The sequence below is a fragment of the Centruroides vittatus genome, unplaced genomic scaffold (genome assembly GCF_030686945.1).
Source record: "Centruroides vittatus isolate TY-2023 unplaced genomic scaffold, ASM3068694v2 contig_1683, whole genome shotgun sequence".
Lineage (NCBI taxonomy): Eukaryota > Metazoa > Arthropoda > Arachnida > Scorpiones > Buthidae > Centruroides > Centruroides vittatus.
In genome coordinates this window covers 490327-517745 of record NW_027121024.1, presented here as the reverse complement: position 1 = coordinate 517745, position 27419 = coordinate 490327, and the positions used below count along the sequence as shown (strand labels likewise).

At 35.6% G+C, this 27419-nt stretch overlaps 1 protein-coding gene across 2 annotated transcripts; it reads left to right on the top strand.

The window, feature by feature from the left end:
• Window positions 1–36: 36 nt before the first annotated feature.
• Eaat1 (Excitatory amino acid transporter 1) lies at window positions 37–6846 on the top strand. 2 transcript variants are annotated; one of them, XM_067263086.1, is made up of 9 exons: window positions 37–249; window positions 1857–2352; window positions 3127–3169; window positions 3259–3307; window positions 3372–3552; window positions 5087–5320; window positions 5389–5583; window positions 5663–5797; window positions 5874–6846. In XM_067263086.1, the coding sequence occupies exons 2-9, from the start codon at window positions 1859–1861 to the stop codon at window positions 6028–6030; spliced, it is 1488 nt and encodes a 495-aa protein (XP_067119187.1). In that variant the 5' UTR covers window positions 37–249; window positions 1857–1858; the 3' UTR covers window positions 6031–6846. The 2 variants fall into 2 exon arrangements, with proteins under 2 accessions (XP_067119187.1, XP_067119188.1); XM_067263087.1 differs by lacking the exon at window positions 37–249 and adding an exon at window positions 912–983.
• The last annotated feature ends 20573 nt before the right edge of the window (window positions 6847–27419 follow it).

The window sequence follows — 27419 nt, the reverse complement described above, 5'->3', positions numbered from 1 at the left end:
CAGATTGCGTCAAAAAAACGCCCTCCCCGTGCAATCTCACTCCTGAATCCAAGAAAGACCACGTCGAATTCCCGCTTCCGTTCGACGTCACGCTCGCACTTCCGTTTCCTTCCACAATCTGTACCGACCAATCTGCAGATAAAGTACGTAACCATTCCCGATTGGTTGTCCGGCATCACGTGGATGGTAATAACTTCAATTCGGCCGGGAAGAGGATTTTTGTCAAGTGTTATCCAAGAGACTAAACAGGTGAGTGCGGTGTCATTTTAATTGCGGTTTTTTCACATTTTCAGTTTAGTCAGATACTTAAAACTCCCGAATTCGTTCGGGGACCCCTCGGGTGTTTACAAACACCAAATTTATCTGTTTGGGTCCTTTGAACGCCAGACGGGGTTCGTTTTGTGTACGGTTTAACGCTATAAATGGGGTTGAATGGAAGTTGTGTGACGTTTCTACAATTTTACATCCCACCCCACCATTCTGTACAATAGTACAAGGTTGTGTTTATGATACCGAAACGGATATTTCACAATACAGTAAATTACAACTCTCATTATTAAAAGTGTTTTTTCAGTAGAGATACGAAGCGGATACGCCGCAACATGTGATAAGTGTGAAAAATCATTAAAAAAGAGCTAATTTTTTGTGTTTTTTAAAACGATAAATGGCAGTGTTTACCTTTTTTTATAAGCGATTTCTTTCTCGTAAATTAACTCTGTTTAGCGTTTTTTGAGTGGACGGACTCGCGGACTTACTCATCAAAGTAATTGGAAGTAGACTTTTCTGTACTTTTAACGTTGTCTGTATCATTTTACAGGATCAAATTGCTGCTTTTAACAAAGGAATTTAGTAATAAAACTCGATTTTTAATAGGTGGAAAGAAAGATATAGAAATGATTGCTGCAATTATCAAATTATAAGGGTTTGTCTTTCATTTGTTTTCCTAGAACACTGATAATTCAGTAGCGAAACAGCAGTAACAGGTGGGTGATAAGTCATGCTGCGCCTATAGATAAAGCATTTTTTCAGTTTTATATTTCAGACAGTGACGAAAGGGATGATAAAATGTAATCGGGAGTCAAATTTTTGCATTTTTAACGCGAAATTTAGCTCTATTTCCTTCACACCTTAACCTGTCATACAGAGGAACGTAAGCTATGCATAATACTGTGTGAGGAAAGTTGTGGTAAGATACAAGAACCTTGCAGTTTAGACAGGTAGAAATGGGTTTAGTATTGCTAATAATGACGAAGGATTGATAGACAATGAAACGTCACAGATCACGCTAAATTTTACACTTTTAACTCGAAATTTGGCTCATGCCTAATCTGCATGCCCAACGTTCCTCGGTATGGCAGGTTAGGCAGGAGTCAAATTTCGAGTTAAAAGTGTAAAATTTAGTGTACTGTGTATGAAGGGGGTTATGATAGGGTCTTGCAGTTTAGACAGGTAAAATGGGTTTAGTAATGTAAACAATGACGTAATCTGTGACGTTTTGGGAGTCGAATTTTTTGAACTGCACCATTTTTAACTGCTAAGGAAGTAAACATAATAACCTTGTAGCCTGTTGGTGGCGGTTACGTGGAGTCACAGAACTTTCTAGGTCAGACAGGTGTGCCGGAGGGTGACGAATAGTCTCCCTACCTCCAAATTAACGATCAGAATACTGCTTCGCTACGTATTTTACTGTCGTTTGGCTGGTGTTTACGCAGCTGCCGTGCCACGTGCCTCTCAGAAACCACTACATGAAATCATACAACTTCCATTATTTTAAATAGCTAAAGCTTCGTTTAAAGTTACAAAATACGGGGGGCTTTGTTTTCTGGCAGTTTAATTAAAACTGTTACTATTTTTAGAGATGACGAACAAACTGAACGGGAAGTTTCCCATCACGGAGAAGGACACTGCAATGGGGGATAATACCCCCAGGAACCAGAAGTGGAAGACCTTCCTCCGTCAGAATCTTCTGACCCTACTGATGTTCCTGTCCGTTGTGGTAGGGATAGGATTAGGTATAGGTCTTAGGGAATTTCGGGTATGGAACGAGAGGAACGTCATGTACATCAGTTTCCCTGGAGAGCTGTTCCTCCGGATGCTGAAATGCCTGATCCTCCCCCTGATAGTGTCCAGCCTCATATCCGCCATAGGCTCTCTGGATACCAAACTGTCTGGGAGGATAGGTGCCAGAGCAGTGGTTTACTACCTGGCCACCACAGTACTGGCCATAATTTTGGGGATAGTCCTGGTCGTTATTATACGGCCGGGAAAAGGAGGAACCGTCAATGGTGCAGGAATCAAAGAAGTGGAGACTAGACCTACTACCACGGCGGATACACTAATGGATCTTGTCAGGTGAGTTTAAGTAGGATTTATGATAGAATCTCGCTGGAATAGAGGAAAAATAGCATTTTATGCACCAAAAAAATGCAAGAGGGTTGCATTTTCTGTGTTTAGAAAGTGGAAAGGTGCATGTTTTGTTGGCTATTTTCTTGCTTTTAAAATTGCGATTAAAGTAGCCAATTTCAAGAATTTTGGATGGAAGCAGAAACAGGAAGAGGAAGATGGACACCATCTTCCTCTTCCTGTTTCTGCTTCGGATAGAGATCGCACTTTCTCCTGGACACTGTATTTTTACTACTCTTTATGCTCTGGATTGAAAGTGTATCGTCCTCCTGCTCTTCCATTTCAATTTGCCACAAAATTCTATTTCGTTTGCATAAACCAACGTCTGAAAATCATCGTACTCTTCGAAACCAAAAGTTGGAAGAACAATAAAATAAAAAGTTAAATTTTTTTTAGATGGAAGAAAAGTCTAAAAATTTGCATTTTAATTGAAAATTAGAATATTCTATATTGTTTTCCTGTAAACAAATCCCTCTTTTCTAATTCTAAGTACAGTAATTTCCAAATTGCTTAGAACTACAGAAGGATTGAATGGATTTTGCTTCAGCTAGAAATTGCAATTAAATAATTGCATTTTAAATAAACAACACTACAATAAATTTGTTTAGTCATATTGTTATCGAAACATTTCTAAAAATTCCCGTTTTGCAATCCTCCAATCAAATATGACGACTTGCAAAATTCCAAGTGTTCTAATGATGCTGTTTATTTCTTATTTTTCAGGAACATGTTCCCCCCTAATCTGATGGAAGCTTGTATTTCCCAAGTAAATTGCCTTTCAATTTATTAGTATTATTATTTTTTAATTTTAAACTTCTCTTACATTCTGATGTTAAAAATGTCTTCCATTTTCAGACTTCGACGAGCCTCACCAGACCAGAGAACGCTTCAGTTAATGATACAGGTAAGTGGGGGATTGTTTTCTATTGTCTTTTCCATTCGTCACTCATCGTAATTTCCATTTTCAGACTATTATTCGTGGGCGATCGACCAAAAAGGTACGCCTGGAACGAACATATTGGGTATCGTGGTGTTTTCTATTGTGTTAGGAATAACACTGGGCCAGATGAAAGAACGTGGCAAACCCGTTTTGATGTTCTTCTCTTCGTTGGGTGATGCGATGATGATGATTACCAAATGGGTGATTTGGTAAATATTTACTTGTTTAACTTTCTAGACTTGAGCGTCTTCGAGAATCTTGATGACCCCATACCGGGACTTCACATTTATGGGGCTAAAAGTTTAATTAAAGTTTCCGGTTTTGTAGAGTCTAGAGCTGAGGTGATAAGCAATGACTAAACGAGAACAAATTCACCCTACAACTATCATAAACAAAAGAAAACAGTTCCTAAACAACTGCCGATTCTCTAGAACAGATGTTCGATTACACACATTGACATGTTTGATTGTAATTTACCTGTTATAAAATTAACGTTTGATCTGGACAAACGCGTGAAATTTGAGCTTCTTTAAGGATTACACAAGCGATTTTCTGCTCTTCGATGTTAGTATTCAGTGTAGAATGCTCCGTACTTTGAAATCTGAAAGTAGTTTTCTGTTTGTGAGCGAATAATAGAATTATAAAAACAGAAGTCACGAGTTGTGGCTTAGAACTCTTGCAAGAGACTTTATTTCAGATATTGCAAGTCTCTTTATCGATTATAAATTATTCCAAAGCACCCTTATGAAAGCTTAACATAGATTGAGTTCGAGCTAGTAATGAGTTCGAGCCTTAAGTGAATAAACACGTTGTAAGTTATGCTTATGGAAACTTCGATTTCCACGTCAAGACAATTGGAAAGTGGTCCAGGTAGAGTAATTGGTAACGTGCCAATCAGTTTACAGGAATTGCGGGTAGCTCTTGACCATTTCTTCCAGAATTATCTGAAAAAATTATATCTATCTTGGAGGCATTCCGTTAACAAAAACAAATCCTAGGTTTCTTCATCATTAATTCTCTTTCATAAGGCTTCCTAGTATGAAAGGAAGATCCTAGTGGAATATGATCCTCCTTTCAGGGTACTTAGTCTCGAGTTTCATCAGCAGAAACACGAATATGTTGGGAGTGCCATATGTCAATGTTACGAATGTGTGGGAATGTGCCATGATACATGTGTACCATGGCACATTCCCACACTCCCAATACATTCGTGTCTTGTTTCATTGCTTAGTCGCGAAGCACGAAAGAAAAGCACTTTTTCACGTGTTAATAACCCAACCATATACATGTATTGTCTCAAACAGCGAATTTTGGGCTAATTTGTAGGGCATTGCAATTCGTGCGGCCAGTTTCGAAATTTAACTTTCGATTGAAACACTGGAAGCAATAATCCTTTCATTAATAGGTCACAGGTTTATTTTTAAAGATTAAATAACAGATAACGTGATTATTGATTTTAGGATTTCATGAAAGATAAACAAGATCCCACAATTGAAGTGTAGACACAATTGTTGTATTTTGATACGTACTCGAGAAACAATAGATGGCACACGAGATGAATTGTTTCGAAACATTTTCCTTTTTTATAAATTGTTTCACAGTTTCCTGTTTTATAAATTGTTTCAAATGCAGGACACAAAGAGATGAGTGGACGTAGTCGGCATGTTTTACTGCCGAATTTCTTTTGTTTTATACAGGTTAACGCCGTTATATTGATTTCAAGACGTAAATTTAACTTTTCAGGCTATCTCCTGTTGGCGTTTTATTCCTCGTCACCGGGAAAATCGTCGAAATGGATGACTTGTCCGTGGTGGCAGGTCAGTTAGGACTTTACACAGCAACCGTTCTGGTAGGGTTATTCATACACGGACTAATCACTTTACCATTGATATACTTCGTGATCGTGCGGAAACGACCGTTTACCTTCATGTATCGTATGCTGCAAGCCATCACTACAGCATTTGGCACCTCTTCCAGGTACGAAATACAGAATTACCATTAATCTTCGGAGAGTGCTCGTGCTTAATTTGCCCTTTGTTTAACAGTTCGGCTACACTTCCAGTCACCATCGCCTGTCTAGAAGACAAGAACCAGGTAGATCCCAAGGTTTCCAGATTCTGTCTGCCCATAGGAGCCACCATCAATATGGATGGCACGGCACTGTACGAAGCCGTGGCGGCGATCTTTATCGCTCAGATTCGAAACGTGTCCCTCGATGCGGGGAAGATTGTGGCAATCAGGTGATGAAAACGTACGTCGAGGACACCTGGCACATGCGCGGAGAGGAATAACTAACGAATTATTGTGTTCTTTTTTTAGCATAACTGCGACCGCTGCGAGTATTGGGGCAGCCGGTATACCACAAGCTGGCCTGGTGACAATGGTAATGGTGTTGAACGCTGTGGGCTTGCCAGCCGATGACGTGGCGTTCATTTACGTAGTGGACTGGTTTCTGTAAGTAAAAGACGAGTTTTGACACTACAGTTTGGGTTCGAATGCAGATCTTTTAAATAATTTACCGGTTTTTTAGAGACAGATTTCGAACCGCCATTAACGTTCTGGGCGATTCTTTCGGAGCCGGCATCGTAGCCCACCTGAGCAGAAACGATTTGACAGAAGGGCCGGAAACGTCAGTACCTTCGACGTCACCAAACACCGCGGCAGCTCCCCAAGTCACATCTATGTAAATACCTCCGTTGCCTTTTCCAGGTACCAAACACCACGAAACGGATCGACGTAAAGATTATGTGCCACTTAATACAAAATTCCCCGTACAGACGGTCGGTTGCGTGGTATCTATAGTAGATTGTTGCACAGTGGTGTCTACTATAGATAGCACGAAGTGGACTTCTCTGTGGCATTTTGTGCCACAGAAAAGTCCACCATACTGCTAGTACACAAGAATAAAACAGATTTCAGCGCCATGGTTGCGCCCAGTCTTCTGTGTTACAACTTGGCCGTACAGTCTATTGTATATTTTATGTTATCTATATATATTATAACCCTGTATATACGTGTATATTGATATATATATATGTATATTTGTGACCAACGTCACTGTTTAGAATTTTAACGTTGTGATATTTTGAACAGAAAGAGTGGCCTGAAGTCAGTCAACCATTCATTCTGTGTGTGCAGGTGCACTTGCGTTGCGAATGGTAAACCGAAATTGTGTAAGTAGAAAAGTGAATAAGAGGGCAATTTAGTACCTACACTGGTTAACCGACTTTTGGGACACTCTGTATTTATTTACACACAAAATAATTACAACAATTAATATTATAATTATATTATAAATGCTGCGTAAAATTTTCTTCCATTTTTTTCCTGTGGATGATGATAATTATATTTGACGTCATTTTATTCGTCTATAAATTAATGATAAAATTAAATTTTATTGTTATTTTTGAATGTATTGTGAACATTTTCTTTCGATGATTTATTTTTAGTATTTGTGTTTTTAGAAGCATGTTCATCACTTACAAATAAATGTGTGTCGGAAACTCTTGTGATTTTTTTTTTCTGTTCGTCACCAAGTCAGTACACACGCTAATTATATGCGCCCTCTAGTCTCCATGGAAGTTTTAGCGAAGAGAAAGACATCCGGAACATCACGTTTCAAAGTACATTGTTATGGGTTGTTAAGGTCCACCAGATTACATCACTGAATATTGATAGTCGATGGCGGGTTCATGCCTTACCAATGAACTGGCCGCTTGGAGTTTTGCGTTTTCTATGAGAAACTAGCCCATATTTAGGCGTTTAACACCTAGATAAGGTTAGTTTTCCACAGAAGATCCTCCCGGGAGGCAACTCTAATTCCATTAATTTACTACTGATCCATGTGTTAAGCCTTGACATTCGGGATGTCTAGAGTACCAATCCACCTGATCCATCGTTTACTGTGGTTTTTTGCCCGCACATTTTCTGAAATGAGAGAACCGTAACACAATCTCGTGCTTTTGTTTTAAAAAATCATCTCGATTATTTAATACGTAATGAAATAATTTGGTGCATATACTATCTATATATATAATCGAAACGAGTTGATAATAATAATAATAATAATAATAATCAGTGCAGAGCCCAAACGGTTAGTGTTAGGAACTGAGTCCGAGCGTTATTTTTATTTTATTATTATTTCCGTTTTATTATCTTTGTTTGGGGCTTATGTTTATTTACGGACGAAGGTTCTCCATCACTCTCTTGTTAGTAATAAAAAAAATGAAGATAAAACAACTCACGGAGAAATAAGCGCCATAGGAAAAATCTCGCGCACTTGCGCTGCCCGGCGGAAGTAACAGTCCGCAGAAAAAAAAATTGTGGGATCTCCCCCCTCCATCACTAGTAAAGAAATACTTGATAAACCGTCTTAACATCCCAGAAAATTATGATAAATATTTTGTAAACGGTTTATAAGCTTTGTCGGAAACTTAAAGCTGCCAGAAAAGAAAATTAATGTTAGCAACTAAGTATGTAAATAAGGGGAGTAACCCAGCTCAAGTGTGACGTCACCTCACAGTATAAAACCCGTACGTTAACCGAAGAAGGAGAGGTGAATTCCAAATCGAAGCGACTTTGAGAGCGAGGCGAATTCGAAAGCGAAGAGGGAAAAAAGTGATCACGTGACATAGGTGTCGCGCATATCGATACGGTTGTAAACAAGCTGTTCCGTTCGAAGGATAGCTTACTTTATAATAAAGGAAGAACGAAAATATTTTTTAGGAAGGTTAACAACGGTACAATTAAAGGAAGAATTAAAAAAGTACAATGCCAAGTTAGCTGGTAGAAAAGCCGATTTAATAGAAAGGTAAGTTAAAATAATCTACATCTATATTTTTATCGTTAATTATTACATTTATAATTTCAAGTCATTATAACTATTACATGATAAGGTAACTTACCAGTAGATGAAAGTTTTAAGAATAAGATTTCACAAAATGCACATTTTTCGTCTATAAAAACATTTAAAGATCAGTAAAGTTCTCATTGATTCCTTTCACATTTGTCTAACCAATACATAAGGTCAAAACTTTAATTAAAATAAATTTTTTTTCCTTTGGAATATGGTCATGTACTGAGCCTGATATATTATAACCAATTTATATCAGTATCTGAAATGTTAACTGTACCAATAGGTTATCACTGTAATTTAGAACAACAATCAATACAAACAAAACTACTTTCTATGAAGTTCTAAGACAATATAAGAGATATATATCTTAATCTTTTACCAAGAGAAAACAATATTTGGAGTATTTAAAATAAATATAATCAAAATGTCTTTTTTATTGGTCACAAGTCATCTTGTTTCAATAATTTAATGCAATAAGACTAATTTCTTCACCAATAAACTTTTTGTACAAGGGAATTTTTGCCCATTTTCTTTTACTAAATCTGGCATACACTATATATATGCCATATTTAGGTGCTTGTTAATACTGTTCAGTTACCTTATACTGTTTATTTTTATATTATATGTAATATATTAAGGTAAGAATATAATATATAATAATAATTCTTGCCTTTCCTGTCAATGAGACAGAAAAAACTAAATAAAATATTGGTGATCATATCTTAACTAGTTATTAAACTTGTTTACAATAATTTTCAGGTTACTGGCATATGAGAGGAATCAGGAAACTCATAATTTTTCTATATCCTGTGATAGCTCTCCTGAACTCAAACTTCCTGATTCATCTGAATATAAGGATCTCTCTCCAAGTTTACAAATACCAGTTTTGACTATAGAGACAATTGATGCCTACATGGAGATGTCAGATCAAAGAATGCCACTGTCTGCTGTGCAGATGTATTTTAATGAATTCTTATTAATAATAAGAGGAACAAAAGAGAAACATTTTTTTATATTTTAAAGGTAATGTAAAATCTGAATTAATCAAGGGGAACAGATTTACACAGATTTAGTAATTACAGATGATGGGGTTATAGAAAATGTAATATGTGAATGTACAGCAGGTAAAGGGCCTAAAGCATATTGCAAACATGTATGTGTAACACTATTGGCAATAGAAGAATATGGAAGAACAGGCACATAGAAGTGTCACAAAACATGCGCACAGGTTCTGCAAACATTCCATCAGCCTACCCGCCAACATAAAGGTTCCCCAGTTAAGGCTAGTGAGCTTCCATTTCATTTATTTAAGAAGAGAGGAATGAAAAGAAAATTATTGGAAGACATAAAATTTGACCCCAGACCATCTGGCAGTACAATCCCTGATTATACAAACTTTGTTATTAATTTGACAATGAACATGCAAAGTGGTTGTGCAATACCGATATTGCAATTAAGGCAACCAGCAAACATGAGGGCTTTAGAATCAGATCATGATTATTGCAAAAGCACAATGTCTGAAATGTTTTTTAAGTGCTTTACATGTAACTGAAGCAAGTAGGGAGTACATAAAACATTTGGAAAAAGAGACCAGATTACAATGAAAAAGTGCAGTTTGGAAGAAGGAACATTTGTTGCATTTGACATCTTCAAACTTTGGAAAAGTTTGTAAATTAAAATCAACAGACAGAGTAAAATTGTGTGGCTCATTACTGTCAAGTAGGCCAATAAAAAGTAAGGCAATTTCTCACGGCTTAAGGTATGAAAAAGAAGCAATTGAAACATATTCTTTTGTAAATACTCCTGTGAAAGAATGTGGCATGTTTCTTCATTCAAAATACCCATTCTTAGCTGCAAGTCCAGATGGGCTAGTGGATGATGATAAAATATTAGAAGTTAAATGTCCTTACTCCAATTTTAAACTTCCTGTGAATGTGCTAAAGATACCATATTTGGAATGTACTGATGACAAAATTACTTTAAAACGGAATCACGATTATTTTCATCAAATCCAAGGACAATTAGCAGTGACAAATAGACAAGTTGCTCATCTGTTTATTTACACAAAAAGTGACTTCAAAGTTTGTATCATTCCAAGAGATAATAAATTCATTGCAGACATGATTGAAACACTAATTATGTTTTTCCATGAGCATATTAAGCCAGTTCTTTTTTAAAAAAAAATGTTTTATAAACATTAAGTTTATAAAATAATTGAGCTAATTGTTATTTTACAATTTGAGTTTATGTAAAATTTTTCTAGATGGTGTATAGTGTGAATTTTTTTAAATAATAAAAAGAGATTTTGTTTTAAAGATTAAAATTCTTTTATTAGCTTACAAGTATTTATTCAACTATAGTACAAATTTTAAAACCACTATATTACTTTGAATTGAAGTTCCACAATGAAGACCTTACTGTGTATGATAGTATACATTCTTAATCTTAGAATTTATAAACAGACAAAAATTTAAAAATACTATAGATGGAAAACTTAAATTAGGCTAGGGTCTAGAATGGAAAAAAAAATTATATACGGTATTAATAGAGAGCTAGACTAACAGTGAAACAAATTAAGAATCTCTGCCAACAATGCATGGTCTAAAATTGCATAACATAAAACATATAAATATAATTTCACTGCCAAGTTTCGTTACTGCCGGATGCATGTTATCAAAATTTTATATGTACAGTACGTGAGTACGAGCCATTCCTATAATACGTTCAATATGTATTCTTTTACTAGATGTTTTTCTGTCTCGAGATGACAAACTGCTGCTCAGCTGTGCTTTTCCTCTCATAAAAGTGGGTATATTTACCACAACTTCTTTAGTAATTAGTTATTCCTGAATGTTAAAACCTCTATCAGCCATTACCCAGTCTTAAAATAATTATTGGATTTTCGTTTAAAGAATTAACAAATCGTACTTTAGAACCGACAACGTATCGCTTAGTCTGTTTACAACCTCGTCGATACTAGCGCCGCGTACGGAGTAGATTTCACTTTTTTCCCCTAGTATTTTCTGATAGAAGTCCAGATTGATAATTGGACGATCCAAGGTGTTAAAGAGGAGTTCGATTGACGAGTTGACGATATCGAAAGGATTGAGGAAATAGTTTCTTCGTATAGTGAGGTGACGGATAGACGTTTAATTAGTAAGAGATTTTGTTCATAGTTTCTAAGTATTTGATTTGTCGAATTTTCAAAGGGGAATTACTATTAAGTTAAGCTAAGTAGCTAAGTTATTGTCGGGTTGACTTGTTGATTTTCGTTAATAAATTTTGTTTGGATTATTGACATTTGTACGTAGTACATTCTAGTCACTAATTAAATATATTTGAACTTTTGATCTGACTTGATATTTATCGTTATTATTACTAATTTTTCGGTGCACGCTTAAAAGCCCAGGCCTGGCAAACTAATCTCGAATCCGCGTAAAGTACCCGTTAGGTTAACTGAAGTTTTACCGACCGCATTTTGTGTCGATTTCCTAAGATACTAAAAATAGTACTTTACATTAGGAGTTGATTGAAATTTGGTACACAGTTAGGGTACGTCACGAGAACGCACACTAACAAGTAAGAAGGGATTTTTCGAAATTCCTCTCCACGGGGGAAAGGGATAGGATTAAGGCTTAACACTTCCATTAACAATGAAAATGTCAACAATGGAAGTGTTACGTAACAATGGAATTGTCAAGAGAAAGCGACGTGCAAGACGCAGATGCAGTTTTTTTCGATTTTGCGGGAAATCGAACATATTTTTAGACCCATCTAAAAGTTCTCTAATTAGTCTGGAAACTGGGGTCCCAATTCTTGCATTCTGTGAAAACGGGTAAGGTTAACTGTAACGTAATAATCTTAATTTTCGCTAAAACGGTTAGGAATTGAAAGTTGAAATTTGGTACACACTTAGGGTACCAAATTTAAGTACCAAACTGTTAAGTAACAATAGAGAACAAGAGAAAGCGGCGTGCAAGATTTACGGGCGCTGGAGGAAAAAAAAAAAGAGCAATATGTTAGAACATATTCGGTTTTCAAATTTAAACAGATTAGTTCGGTTTTTCTCGACCTTTTCTTCTTTAGAACATTCGATGAAAATCGAACGATATAATCAGAACACGTCGTGAAAATCGAACAATATTAGAACATTCGATTTTCAAATTCGACCTTTCTTTAGAAATACTTAGTTCGTTGATGAAATTACTCCTTTTTCTTTTCTGACTATAACGTAATAATCTTAATCTTCGCGGTCGTTACTTTTGCCCGAGCAACGCCGGGCGTACCTGCTAGTTATTTTATAAACTACTAGCTGACCAGGCCACGCGTTGTTGTGGCTCAAAATGTATCTATTATAAATGTGTTACACTTCCCCCGTGGGGGGAATTTCAAAAAATCCCTTCTTAGTGTACATTCTCTTGACGTAACCTATTAAAACGCAATTAAAAACGCAAAAAACCGCATGTAAAATAGTATAAATAGAAGCCGAGTTCTTCACAGTAAGCCTTAATCCTGTCCCTCTCCCCCAGTGGGGGGAATTTCGACATGTATATTATATAAAAACAGGTGTGTATTCGAATGCAAATTGGTGTCAAAATTTCAAAGGAATCGGTAGGAACAAACGAACGTTATATTTTATTTATATAGATAGAAAATGATCTGCTTTAGTCCATTCTCACAGAAAAGCAAACTTAGGTCGTCGGAAGTTAGGGCCATCTGTTGGACATAAAAGCCTTAATCCATATATAAATATATTTTTGAAAGGGGGGAAATGGTGATCTTTACATATGCCAGAAACCTTCGCGGGAATGTATTAAACAACTTCCCGAAGTTTCATGGCAATCGGATAAATGGTGTGGTAATGCATGAAGGACAAACACACAGACAAACATTCATTGTATTCTTATCTATATATATAAAAACGAAAGGGAAAATCGTCAGAATAATATTAATATAAGTTTTAATGGGTAAATAATATTGCTTGGTTAGATAATAGAAAACATTAAGGCTATGAGAACTGCCATAGTTTATATATTACACTATTGTATTTAAATTTACGGGCTTATCACACATACGAGACTATTATGCTGTTACCATAGTATATACAATTTAGACCATTTTATTTATTAACATATCCCAAAATGTATTTTGACTATTTATGATGGCCCGATGAAAATACCAGAGAGTTGGTTCCATTACATTTATTTTGTTCCTTAAATTTTTAAAATATGATGGTAGGATATAAAAACACCTAAAAAAGAAACCTAACCCTACTGTTGGAATTACGGTTAAAACCCATAAATTACTTGAGTTATAGACCACCGGTTGATATTCGAGAATACAGAGGGTGATTTGCTAATTATGACTCAAATTCACGATAGGATATCTTTTGTTCTACTTGTCGAATATAAATCAAATTTTGAGAACTGGTAGATGTTGCTTTCCTTTGAATTCTAAGAATGTTTGAGTTCAATTATTCTAAAAATGGAGGCAGCAGTTGCGAGCGAAGTTGAAGGTCTTTCATCCCGCGCTGTCGTATAAACCCTCAAGAAAAATGAAATTGAAGATTCCCAGTCTACAGTTATTAGAGTTCTTGTGTGAAGCTCCGGAAATGGGTCTAGAATATGTGCAAAAATTATACAAAATTTAAAAAAAAATTAAAGAAAATAATAATGTAATGTTGTAAAAAGAAACCGTCAAACCAGAAAAAAAGGGTAAACGAAAAATAAATATTTTATGTCCATAAAAGGACATGTCTGTAGAAATTTCCAAGAAAGATGAACTTCACAAGTTGTAATGGATGTAAGTGTATGGATGGATGTAATGGATGTAAGTCTTAAAATCGAACATCTTCGATAGGGATCGAATTGTCAGTCGGTCTGGGTTCTGATCTTGTTACGTTTCGTAACGAGTGAAAACCAATCGGAAAGCGGGGGTAAGTCGGCATCGACCTGTCGGAATGTTCGATCTGGGACCCAAAAGGAACTTATAAAAACCGCGCGAGCCAAGGACGAGACGCTCTCTCGGATCTCGGTTCTTGGATCTTTGTCTCTCGATCTTACGACTCTGTGTTTCCGTGAACTTCTGCAGTTGGATTTCATCTCCTTTGGAGTGTCACTGCTCCCCTGGAATTGTCACCCCCTACCAGAATCATCCCTTCTACCGGAACCTTCCCTTAGAAACTGAACAGTGCGCCCTAGGGTCGTCGACTCCTGCGAAAACATCGGAGAACTTTCCTTTTGGACCTTCGTCATCCGGAAAAGGGATCCTAAAGATTTGACCTACGTAGCCCGATAAAAGTGTATTGTTGTTGTAAGAACCTTTTGTTATATAAACGGGTTAAAGATGAATAGTCTGTCTCTGAGAGTTTTTCTTTTCACTCCCACACGTTAGTCGTAACCGCGCGACAATCCCGACTAACGCAGCCGGTCGGCAAACTTTCACACTTTGTAACTAAATGAAAAAGTGATAAGCGAGTGCTTCTGGTGAGTTACACCCAATATTTCCAAGAGCTCACAAATCTCAAAGTAAGGAGAAGATAAGGAAAGTCAAGGAAATGATTAGAAAAGAAATCCACGTAACCAGGGGACTATGACGGCCAGATGGCCGATCGGTAAAGGTGGCAGCCTACCGCTCTGGGGGACCCGGGATCGAATCCGAACGGGTCGAATAATCCCCAGGAATTTTTCGGGGGGTGGTCCGTTCGGATATGTCGGGCCCCGTCCCTCACCACCCGGTCGCCCCATTGTGGGCCTGGCCGAACCCATAATGGGCCTACTAAAAGAGGCCCTCTTAGTGCCCACAGGGCGGAAAGAGTTAAAAAAAAAAAACCAGGGGACTATAACAAAACGTCTGGATATATCAGTTCATAACACGTTATACATGATCTGCAAGAAGCTATCAAGAAAAAAGCATCTGCACATTGCTTCACATCCAGGGCCGGATTTACATAAGGACATTTGGGGCCTGTGCCCGGGGCCCGCACAAAACTATGTTTAAACATAATTTTTTTTCCTATTACACTCAAACCTGTTTTTGTGCGGTCTTTTTTTGTGTGATTTTTTATACGTACAATGTGTTTTGTGCAATTATTTTTGTGCAGTATACCAATTTGATTGAAATTCATATACCGCACACAAAAAATCACACAAAACAAATCACACAAATAAAAAATCGCACAAAAATAGACCGCACAAAAAGAGGTTTGAGTGTACTGCGACAGCCTAGTGTGGCCTAATCATGAGGGCCACAGGCAAAGAAAACCAAACCCGGGAAAAAACCTATGAAACATCGGAAAATTTCGGGAAAAATTTTACAAGGGTATTTTTCAATTAAATTAAAATAATTAGTTTTACGCAATAAAATATATGTATGTTTACAATAACCTTATTTTTAAATGAAATTTACAACTTCCTAGATGAAATCTAGTTAAAAGTACAGTATTTTGTGTAAATTTTCTAAATCATCAAATTTGCCTACTCTTAAAGGGGGCCCCACCGAATTTGTGCCCAAGGCCCCTGGATTGGTAAATCCGGCCCTGTTCACATCTGTACACAAACAGAACCGAAAGACTATCACAGAACAGATTTACGAGAGGCATCTGGCTGGAGGAAAAAGCGAGTACATGGCCACCCTAGATGAAGTGTGTGTATGTGTGTATATATATATATATATATATCTTGATTACTGCAATGGAACTCGAAAAATTCTGTACGTGCAGCCCAGACAGGAAGTGCCAGAAGAATGGTTTGCCAAATGTCACGAAAGATGGCCTAAACGATTTATGATTGTTGAAGGAATGACAGACCGAAAACACTTCCTCTTATCAGAGTGCCAAAAATTATGAAAGTAACGCTAATTACTATGTGGAGAACATTTTGGAACTATATTTGGAATGTAAGATTCCAAAGCTGTACCCTGCAGAAGAAGCCAAAGTGACTCTTTAGCATGACAAATCTAGTCACACAGATAGATATACAGCCGCTTATCTCTAGAAGTTGAAGGCTGAAGGTGGACCGAATCACATTCCTGCAGTGGACATACCCATCAAAGCATCACACATCAGTGCCATGGATTTCTTTGGATTTGGCTTCCTGAAGCAACATCTTTCATCGTAGGGCTTTGGAAAGTAATTCAACAGGAGTGGTCATCTGTATCAGTCGAAAGTCTCGAAACATACAAAAAGGTCTTCGAATCGTGGAAACGATGATGTGCTGTGAGCCAACGAGATGGAGAACACATCGAGCAGACAAAACAATTCATGGACAGGTGCTATGTGAAAGAAACTAAGCGAAAAAATGATTAGCAAATCACCCTCTGTATACTTTATATAATTTAGAATCATTTATTAAAAATAAATGAGTTGTCAAGATCTCAAAATAACTTATATAAAAGGATTATATGAAAAATTTTTTAAAAAAATAGAAAATTACAGGGCACAAGCGGTTCCAGAACATACGAATAGTATATAGCGTTGATCAATAGAAAGGTGAATAATAACTCAATAGTAATTAAGAACAAGAGAATGTGGTAAATTCCAGTGTAATTGCAAAGATCCCTATATATATGTAGGAGAAACAGACAGTAATTAAAGATTCGCTTACAGGAACACATTAAAGCAATACAATACAATAGAACGAATTCGGCTGTTAGCAAATATTATAATAGACATGGGTGTGAGATTAATAAAAATACAATAAATATAGTTAAAAATGAGAAAAATGTAGTTAAAAGAAAATTATATGAACATTTAACAATAATAAAAGAAAAGGAGAAACATTAATTAATATAATGACGGTATAAGTATAAATGCCATGTAGTTAATTTAAGTATAAATTAATATTTATCCTTATTTATACATTAATATTCATATACTGATGCCACTTATTAATAATAGGTGGCATCAGTACGTAAATATTAATGTCTGATCATTGTGAAAGTGTTAATTACATTAAGTGTGACTGTACCGATACCATCTCAGTTGGATGTAGTGAAAAGTTGAAAATTGGTCAGGTAATTAGAACTTTAATATAGTAAATTTTTATTGTTATATTTATATCTGATTACGGTAATAACTAATAACCTGATTATAAGTCGGATTATCGACTTAAAAGTAAAGATTGTAATTACCGTATAGGTGTCAATTGGGTGTAATATAGTACAGTAACCATTTTGGTTTAATATGGATACTTTGAATAAATAGGAAAACCGGTCGGATAAATATTAAAAGTGGACATAATAATAATTAGAATGATTTATTTTTAATGATTGTAGGTTATTCAACTGTATTACGGTACTGTATTGGACGGTGCTTACGTTCCATCCCACATTCCTTGCAATAGTTTGTAGAGATAATCTGATATTCCACGGTTCAAGTAATCTATTCTGCTTAGTCTTTGACAATTAGTGACAATTAATGTCACTAATTAATCATACCGCACTACTTTCTTCATTCTTTCACACTTAACGTGGCAACAACAAGCTATTTTCAGTGAAAAGTTTATACCTTCAACAGTGGCGTAGCGAACATAACTGGCACCCAAGGCACGACTGTTTATTGGAGACCCCTTCCCCCTCCAGAAACACATAAAGAGTAAAATATATAGAATTTACTCGTAATAAGAATATAATATAAATTTTCACGTACTTTTAATAAATTAAAATTAATATTTTATTATATCCGCATTATGTATCTTATTACAAATTTCTATACTACATATGAAAAGAAACGATAAGATTGCTATTGTATATTCGAATAATCAGTGGCGGAATGGAAGCGCTTACGAGACAGCTTTCACGGCGAGAATAACTGAATGGTGTAAAGCAGCCAAGGGCATTGGCGCATGCGCTTTACAGAGCACCAACCTCAGCCGGTTTAGCCGGTGGATGCTACACACCATAACGCTTTCAACGATTCTATCCCTTAGCCATTGGTAGGGAGCTATCTGACTAAGTGAATTGTTTAAGATTTAAAAAGTGAAGAGTATTCAATGTTATTTTTATGTACGTTTCTTCGCAAAGTTATACTTAATTATAATTTTCTTTTAATTATACTGTAATTATATTGTCAGAAAATCTTTAGAATTTTTATCACTTTTAAATGTTAATAATTTTAATATGAAAAACAATTTTTCCAAGCGTGTTTTAATTCTTTAAATTAAATCAAAAAATTTCCCATAAAATTTACTTATCTAAATTACGTAGCGAATCGCAATATTTATATTCGTGTCCGGACTATATTGACAAATAACTCTTAGACATAAAAAGTATTATAATTAATGTCGATCCGAACAAAGACGTACTAAAAGAATTATATGATTTAATATCGTTAATTTTTACGAAACCATCTACCAGTGGGTCTGCTGAGCGCAGTTTTTCGACCACGAAGCAAATTCATACATTGGCCGGGAACACTCAATCGGAGGAAGATTGTCGTCGCTAGCGTTCCTTTCGATAGAAAAAGTGCTTTTAAATACGTTGACGGAGTCGACGACCAGCGACTTTTATGATAAAGTAATTAACGACTTTGCCGAAAAAATCGCCGAATAGAGTTAGTTTATAAAAAAAAAACAAGTTTTTCTATTATTGTTTGTATCATGTCAATTTGCATTATGTATGTATTATTTGTATTTTAGAACTAAAATACGTAAATTGTTTATTTTTGTCATTTCCAGTATTTGTTTAAAACTTTTATGGAAATGTCATGTACCGGACAGGTCTGACCCGTCACAAAAGACGCGAAAAACGGTTAATTTAGAGAAAAATTGATTAGTTTAAAAAAACATAAGTAAAAGTCGTTTGTAGTCGGACACCCATTGTTTATATCAAACTGCCAGGCAGAAACCATAAATCGCGGACGGAAGTCGTTCTGTCATCGGTGGAAGATCGAATTCATCTTCGATTTTGACTTTTCTCGCGCTCCAGGTAAGAGTCTCGTTACGTTTAGTAACCAGGGACCAACCACTCGGGAAACGTGATTGAGGGAGAACGACTAATCAAATGGACGAAAGAAAGAACGGAGATCGATATAATCCCCGACAATCGAGGACACCTGGCACTCGGTTAACGTTCCGAATAACCAAAACGCCGTGTGTCAACACGCGCAAAAAAAAAAAAAAAAAAAAAAACAATTTCTCGTCTATAGTGCCAACCTGTAACCCGTGCCACTTCGGACTTAGACCGTGTCCCCGACGCCAACAGAGGAAGTCTCCCCGTGCCCTACAGATTTGTCAACGCCACTGTCCCGGGGCCACCTTCGATCGACCATCGAAGAACCACATTGACGCCCGGGATGTCCGAACGGCTGATTGTTTTAAAGCAAACGATCTTGTACATAATATATGTTTATTTTATGTTTCTTCTTTGTCGGTTTTTGTCAGATACGTCTCTTTCGCCACCACGCACGTACGAATGGACCCTAGGCCATCACTGACGCGCAATTAACTGATTGCCCCTGGAAGCCGGTTTCTTACAGAAACACAGCTTCCCTATCATCAAATGTCACGGCACGCCACTGTTAAAATATCTATAATATATTACGAACAGTCACTACCTAACTACGCTTTTACAAAATACTGTACTGTTTTTCGGGATAAATAGGCGCACAGACTCAGGTTAGGCTTTAAATTTGAGACAAAAAATCTAGTTAAATAATCAAAAATAGGATTTGATTCGGAAAGGTGTCTGTGTCAGTGAAAAAATCGGACATACTATCATCTAGAACAGGTCTGGCCAACCCGCGGCCCGTCACGTTAAATTGTGTGGCCCGCTAAGCGAAATATTAATCTATTAAAACTTTTGTTTCCCATTGTGTATACCAAAACAATTAAATAAATGAAAATTTGCATGTGTTATTGCACGTTTAGTCTTAGGTGTATTAAATTGATAACATTTCAGACATTGTTATAAATATTTATATATATATCGATTTTTTAAGCAAATGTTCGAACCGTTTTAAATTCGAATTTGATATTGCGTATTGGTTCGATTACAGGAAACAGTTCGTTTGATTTTCAGCAATTCTCATCATTCTCAGCGGTAGGTGTTATATAACAATTACTATAGTTGTTGAAATACTGAATATAGCCTAAATGGTGTTTGCTTGAAAAATCCGCGCGGGCGAAGTCGCGGGTAACAGCTAGTAAATTCATAAGTAGATATATTTAATAATATAATATAATATTATAATACATTAATACAAATAAGTACTATGTATCAGTGGCGTGCCGTGACATTTGATGATAGGGAAGCTGTGTTTCTGTGAGAAGCCGACTTCCAGGGGCAATCAGTTAATTGCGCGTCAGTGATGATCTTGGTTCCATTCGTATTGTTTGTTCGATAAGCCAGTAAAAAGCGTAGACTTCTCTAAATGTATTTTTAATACCACAATTACATTCTGAATCGCTAGCCACGATATAACGGCTAAAATTATATATAAAATAATAAAAACTTACTTGGTGAAATAAAATGTGCGGTGGATATACATACTTGGTACAATATATTGTTCAATTGTATTAATATACTTCTAAAGAAAATTATAATTAAATATAGCTTTGTAAAGAAACGTACAGTACATAAAATCTTCTTCACTTTTTAAATCTTAAAACAATCCACTTAGTCAAATAGCTCCCTACGAGTGACTAATGGATGGAATCAGAGACGATCCCGGTAGGTGCATGCACGCGGGCTGCCAAATCCCGAGGGTGCCGATACCGGTCAATGTCAAATGCCTCTTTTGTCGCATCACTCGTATACCTCAAAGGAGGCGACAGGGTTGTTGTACATTTTAAACGTTTCTGGCCATAGCTATAAAAATCTAAATTGTTAAACTTAATAGATTGTCCGTCATTTGTTTTCTAACTAATTCGTTTTAGGACCAGGGTCCACGGAAATTTCCAAAATTTACAACTTTTCGGTCACTCTCATTGAACTGGAAAAATTTCTGTCTTTATTATCTAATATTACGAAGAAATCAGTCCCCACTGTACTCGGCTAGAGTACAGTGGTTAAGCTGTACTCCGGTTAAGCTTTTGTTTAAGTAAAATTCTGGCTCTTTCAGCAGGGTTTTATTTATGTCCCCAATTCCCTAATCTTTTAATTATTTAACTACTTCTTAAGTAGAAATAAGTCGAAACCGGTTACTTTGTACTTGAATATTTGTAGTCTTGGGAAAAAGTGGAAAGACAAGTTTTTATGAAACGGATGCATAAATCGTAAATTTAAGGAAAATAAATTCTGGAGCTTTTTTGTACCTTATGCATCTTTCATTAAATTTAGTTGTAAATGATGCTGCCAAAGTAACAGTTAATTTTTTAACATTGTACAAGATTTGTACACGTTTTTTCTACATTTCCTTATAGATGGGACATACGAAATCGTAATATTACTGGTTTAACATCGAAATCCGTAAGTAATATAAGATGGGAGAGCGGAATAAAAATATCAAATATTTTAATGGATTTTTTAAAACTCCTGTCAACTATACAGAACTATCATAAAAACATCATACCAGTAAATTTTTATCGGTTGGGCTAAGTTATAAATCTACTCATAATTCACATAATTGGGCGAGGGCGGCTAACAGCCTAGGACCGGTCCTGGATAGAATTGGAAGCGTTATATGTGTGTAGCTTCCACCAGCTAAACCGTGCGAGGTTGGTGCTCTGTAAAGCGCATGCGAGAATGCGTATAATCTAGCTGCTTTGGTTTTGACAATACAGCGCTTCCATTCTGCCTCTGATATTCGAATATACAATAGCAATCTTATCGTTTTTTTCACATGTAGTATAGAAATCTGTAATAAGATACATAATGCAATTATAATAAAATATTAATTTTAATTATATTAACATAATCGCACAATATGTATTTATTTTTTAGAAAATACAAGGGAAGCGGCGCTTCCACCGCTTCCAATGACGGCACGCCACTGATGTTTATTAAGGAAGAAACTTCGCTAACTAGAAATTTGTCTGAAATTGGCATTGTAAGAAATCACCGAGATGTGAAAAAAATATTTCTTGGTGGAAAAACATTGTCCCTCTTAGAAACTGAGCCTCTGTCAACCATTAGTGCCATGTGAGTTAAAGAGGACTGCTTAAAATTTCTTGTTGAACTTTGCAAGTAAATTAAGATGAGATTTTCGTTTGATCCAAATGACGTTATTACCAAACTCCAAGTGCTAGACCCATTAGTAGTACATGACCTAAGCCGAACACCAAGATCTCTTGCAAGTTTGGCAGTTTATTTCCCAACATTGCAGAAAACGAACTTAACTATTGAATCATCAAAGAACAGGTTGCTTGCTAAACAAGTAATCAGTAGGAAAAATCTTAGCTGTTCGCTGCATGAACCCGAACCTGAACTAATTAGAGATGCAGTACAAGGAGTTTGCGACCAAAGGTATAAAAAGCGACAAGAAGAGCATAGATTATGCAGAACTGTTAATGGAAGAAGAAACAGAGTAACTGTGAAATAACATTAACTACTGTGTAAATTAGGTAATAAATGGTTTTTTAAATTTGTATTATAGTGTCTGTAATTGTAGCAGCATGAATGTACTATGATAGAGTATTTATAATTATATTTTAATCACGAATTTTTCTGGGTAAATAATCTGGGTTTTTAAACTCCCCCATCTGGGTTTTTTCCATCCAGACCCAAGTTTTTGCATATGTCGTGAGTGGCATCCCTGATTAAAACCAGATGTAGTTACGAAAGATGATTGCGTAGCGGAATTTGATGTAATAAACAGTAAGCAACAAAAGCAATTATTTTTTGGTGAATATAATAACCAAGATCGGTTAATTTCAGTTCCTTCTTTTTCATTACAGACCCGTCGAGAGAACAAAGATTTTGACATTAGACGATTAGCTGATGTTGCTACTGCATTTAGACTGCATTCGTTCTGAAATATGCGGGATTCACGAATAATCATTTCTGCGCGAAGTTGGTTCGATATTATTGGAAGATTATTACTGAACTTTAAATAAGCAACATCTTTGAACTCTAGAACGTCTGGAATTACAGTGAGTGTTTCTGTTGCATTTTCTGTACTTTTTATTGAGATATGGACATGGATTTGGAACTTCAGATGTACTTGGGCCCCCATATTCATCATCTTCAAAGTCTTGTATTTGTTGTAATGTGTTATCGCGCAAAAGTTTAGCAGCAGTAGGAGTACAACCTGAAGCTGATTCTATTTCTTCATTCTTCTTATCTTCTGGATTTTCTTTTTGCGATTTTTTTTTTACTGAATATGATTCCATTGTTGTTCTGGATTTCTGAGCTTCTTTTTCTTGCTTTAGTTTTCTTTTTCGATTCTGGGAACCGCTAAGTTTTTTCCAGGCATTGACATGGTCTAAATAAAAAATAAATTTTTATTATACAGGTATACCTCGTCTTACGTCGGTAATTGGTTCCAGGAGAGGCGACGTAAGTCGAATTTACTTGTGTAGTTACGACTTACGTCGTAGTTTCGACTTACGTCGTAACTAAACGCCAATAATGAGCACTTAAAAACCACTAAACAAGACGACAACACATAAACACAGATGTTTTCATGTTTCGTTCTCTAATATTTATGATGATTATACTAACATTTACTATAAATGTACATATTTTAATATGATTTTATGTGCTTTTAATGCTTTTCTAGTGATATTACGATTTTAATGTTTGTGGCGGACGGATTTAAAGTCGAATAAACTGATTTAAACTTGATTCTTATTTTTCCATATACTTTCTTGACAAACGACGTACGTCGTTCCCGATTATAACTCGAGAGGGACGTAACTCGAGCTATATCTGTATTAAGATATTACACAACAACAATAAATAAAATATAAAAAGGAGAACTTACTTTATTGCAAATTGCAAACAATATAGTAATAAAATCTGAATATTGTCTATCTTTTCAATTATTTTATTGAGCACTGTTATAACAATTATCATATCATACACTCGTACGCTATTCACTGAATAATAAAATCGTCTGAGTTGATGTTAAAAAACTGCAATATATATTAGTAAAATGCATCTCAAAAATATCTATAGTTATATCAATTTTGCGTAGGGAGAAACACGTCCTCTCCATTATGACATTCACATATGAAATTGTTTTCACCGTAAGAATCACCTTACAGTTTAACGTAAAAATGTTATTTGCTAGGCCTGAGGAAGACACAAGTGGTGTCGAAACGTCGGCTTTGTAAATAATAAAGGATTTTTTGACTGAAAACCCGATTATTTTTATCCACATCTATATACAGTAGTTTTAATAATAGTTCAAAATCGAAAGAGCTTATAAGACTCGTATTATATTATAAGTGTGTATTGTTTGTTATCGTTTTAAAATAACAAGCGTGAGCTGTACGTGCATTTCGTTTTAAAAAAATAAAAATATATCACTATTTAGAAAAATAGTGTTCAGAAAGAAAGAACGTTTTGTATACGGAGACATTTGATTGATTTACTGCAAATATTATTTATAACATATTTTATCAGACAAATCAAGAAACGAAATAATTAATTATGTTACAATGATTATTAATTTAAAATATATTACCCAGAAATCGATCAAAATAATAATTGAAATTTTCCGGAAAATATTGTTTGTCTTGGAGACCATTTGCGTGCGACGCTCAGGGCATGATACACCCCCTTGCTACGCTACTGACCTTCAAGTTCTCTCACTGATCTTACCCATATCTTCTATTCTCTGGATTTGTACTTTTGCAATGTCACTATCTACAAGTGAATATTATAAATGTTTCATTTTTAATGCTTCACTACTGCATCCCACCAGTTGATAAACACTGGTTTAAGGTAATCTTGGGGAATTCTTAGCATCTTTTAGAGTGATTTCTAAAGAACTCTTCTAGTAAGTGCAGAAATATAGTAACATGCTGATCACTTTATAATTATATGTATATAGACTGTCACAAAAAAATTCTGGAAATCCCACAAGACTGTTTTGAAAATGTTGCACAGGAACCCATATGTACGTAGTTGTGCCACTGCATCACTAGTTGTGGACTGCATCACTAGGTTGGCCGGCACAAGTAAAAGGATTAGGAAAACACCACAATCACTCCTACACAAGGAAAATTATGTATTCCTGAATCAAATTCAAACCCAGACTTAACAATGAAAATTAGCCTAAGTTATATAGCATTTATAGGAAAACCATTTAGGAGAAAAATACCTGTCAGATCAGTTATAAGTAATGATTGTCTTTGTTTTGTTGTGTGTTTTTAAGTTTGTTCAGGAGGAGTTACAGAAAAGCTTTTGTTATTCTCGTACCTGGTGTTTAAAATAATGTTTGGCTTCCTCAGGCTACATGGTTTTAGGGATAGGACCCACAAAGACACCGGGATGTCAAAATATTGGGCTTATGTGGTTTGTAAATGTTCCCTCAACGTATACAGCAAGTTTAATTAATTTTTAAATGTTCACTCTACATACTATTATCACTCATTTACATCATTCTGATATGAAAATTACATCTACACATTAATGTGAACATAATAAATATTGGCATGGAATGAATGGAGACAAGGTAATATTTTGTGGTTTATAAATATTTCCTATCTGATATGCTAAGATACAAGGACAATTATAACAACATGAAATACGGCATTGTGATAACACCTGTCACTCTGTCATAAATAATCCTCAACTGTGAAATCTTGTGAACCCTGTAAGAAATCATTCATAAAAATGCACTAGAATGAGTGTGACGTACTGTTTTGTCCATAGTACGCAGTTCTGAACTACAGTTTAGTCGATCAAAAAAATTTATTTATTTCAAGGTCATGGAAAGATGATAGTACAGTATAGAAATTCCAATTCTACACCATCTTCAAAATACAAACTATTATTATTCCAAATATGACATTTGTTGGTGGAGGGGTTAAAGTTCAACCATACACTGCCAGAGAACCCCTAAAGTTGATCCCAATTTGAGCTAGATAAACAGAAGACAGTTAATAATTACAGCTGTAATAATTTGAGTCCTTCAGATATTGTTACTTATATGAATACACAATTGTGTTTTAATGTAAGACAATGGTACTACCAATGTGAAAAAGTACCATTACTTATCTGTATGAACAATTGTAAATAGAATTATGCATCTATTGCTTTCTCACACATACAATTTTACTTATAAGATACTTCGTAAAAACAAAGATCATTTATGTGAATTAAGTGCTAAACACTGAATTTAACTTGGAAAACATGTTAATAAATCAAATTTTGTTTATATTCTGACTATTGTTTAGTCATTGCTTTTCAAACACACTAGAACAGAGATGAGGAATCAGACATTCATCATGCTTGCAGTTTTAATGGTTTCTAATGATAGTGTAATGTAGAAATAATTTATTTTTTGTAATAAAAAAATCTATTTTGCATTTAAAAAAATAAATGCCCGAAAATTTATCTGACGAGCATAAGAACAAGAGATTTTTTAAAGACTGTCCAAATAAAATATACATATAATTTTTGGATAGATTTATGCAACTTGCAATACAATGTGGCCTTATGAGACCCTCTAAAACAGAACATGGCCTTCCAGTTTAAAAAAAAAAGGTGCCTTGCCTCTTCTCTTATATTGGCATCATAAATATTCTAATTGTTTCCATGATGTTTTGGGTGTACTATTTTTTAAACCTTTTTGGCCATGTGGGCCTATGATGGTGCTTTTTTAATGTTTGCCATAATTCAAACATTCTGTAATGAAGTAGTTTGTGGTGATGCAAAGTCTGACATACCCAGTGGCTTACCTTTGGTTGCCACTCCTGGAGATCTGGGATCAAATCTGGGCAGAATTTTCACAAATGCCAGCAGTCTCTGGACTTTCATCGAAGACGAGGTGACAGTCCTCTCAGAATTCTGTATTCGATAGTGGGCTACCAGACTGGCTGAAAATGCCACTGCCCTGCAAATCTTCAGCCAGGCAGGGTACTGGACGAATTGGTTGTTTTGTGTCTCGTATTGTGCTGGGATTGAATAGAAACCATTTACAATCCACAGTTTTGATCAGACCATTCTGAAAATGTTGAAGATCTAACCAATGTCAACCTGAACAGTATCATCTTACCACAGTCCTTTAGGATAGTAAACCATTGCCATCATTGTCTTGGCCAACTGTTAAAAAGCAGATATTCTATCGGTAAGTTAAGTATTAATTTTTGAAAATTTCACAAAAAGAGTACAATA

Coding starts and splice junctions, on each gene's coding strand:
- Eaat1 (XM_067263086.1), top strand. CDS start 1,859: ATGACGAACAAACTGAACGGGAAGTTTCCCATCACGGAGAAGGACACT. Junction 2,353..3,126: donor ACACTAATGGATCTTGTCAG/GTGAGTTTAAGT, acceptor CTTATTTTTCAG/GAACATGTTCCCCCCTAATC. Junction 3,553..5,086: donor ATTACCAAATGGGTGATTTG/GTAAATATTTAC, acceptor TTAACTTTTCAG/GCTATCTCCTGTTGGCGTTT.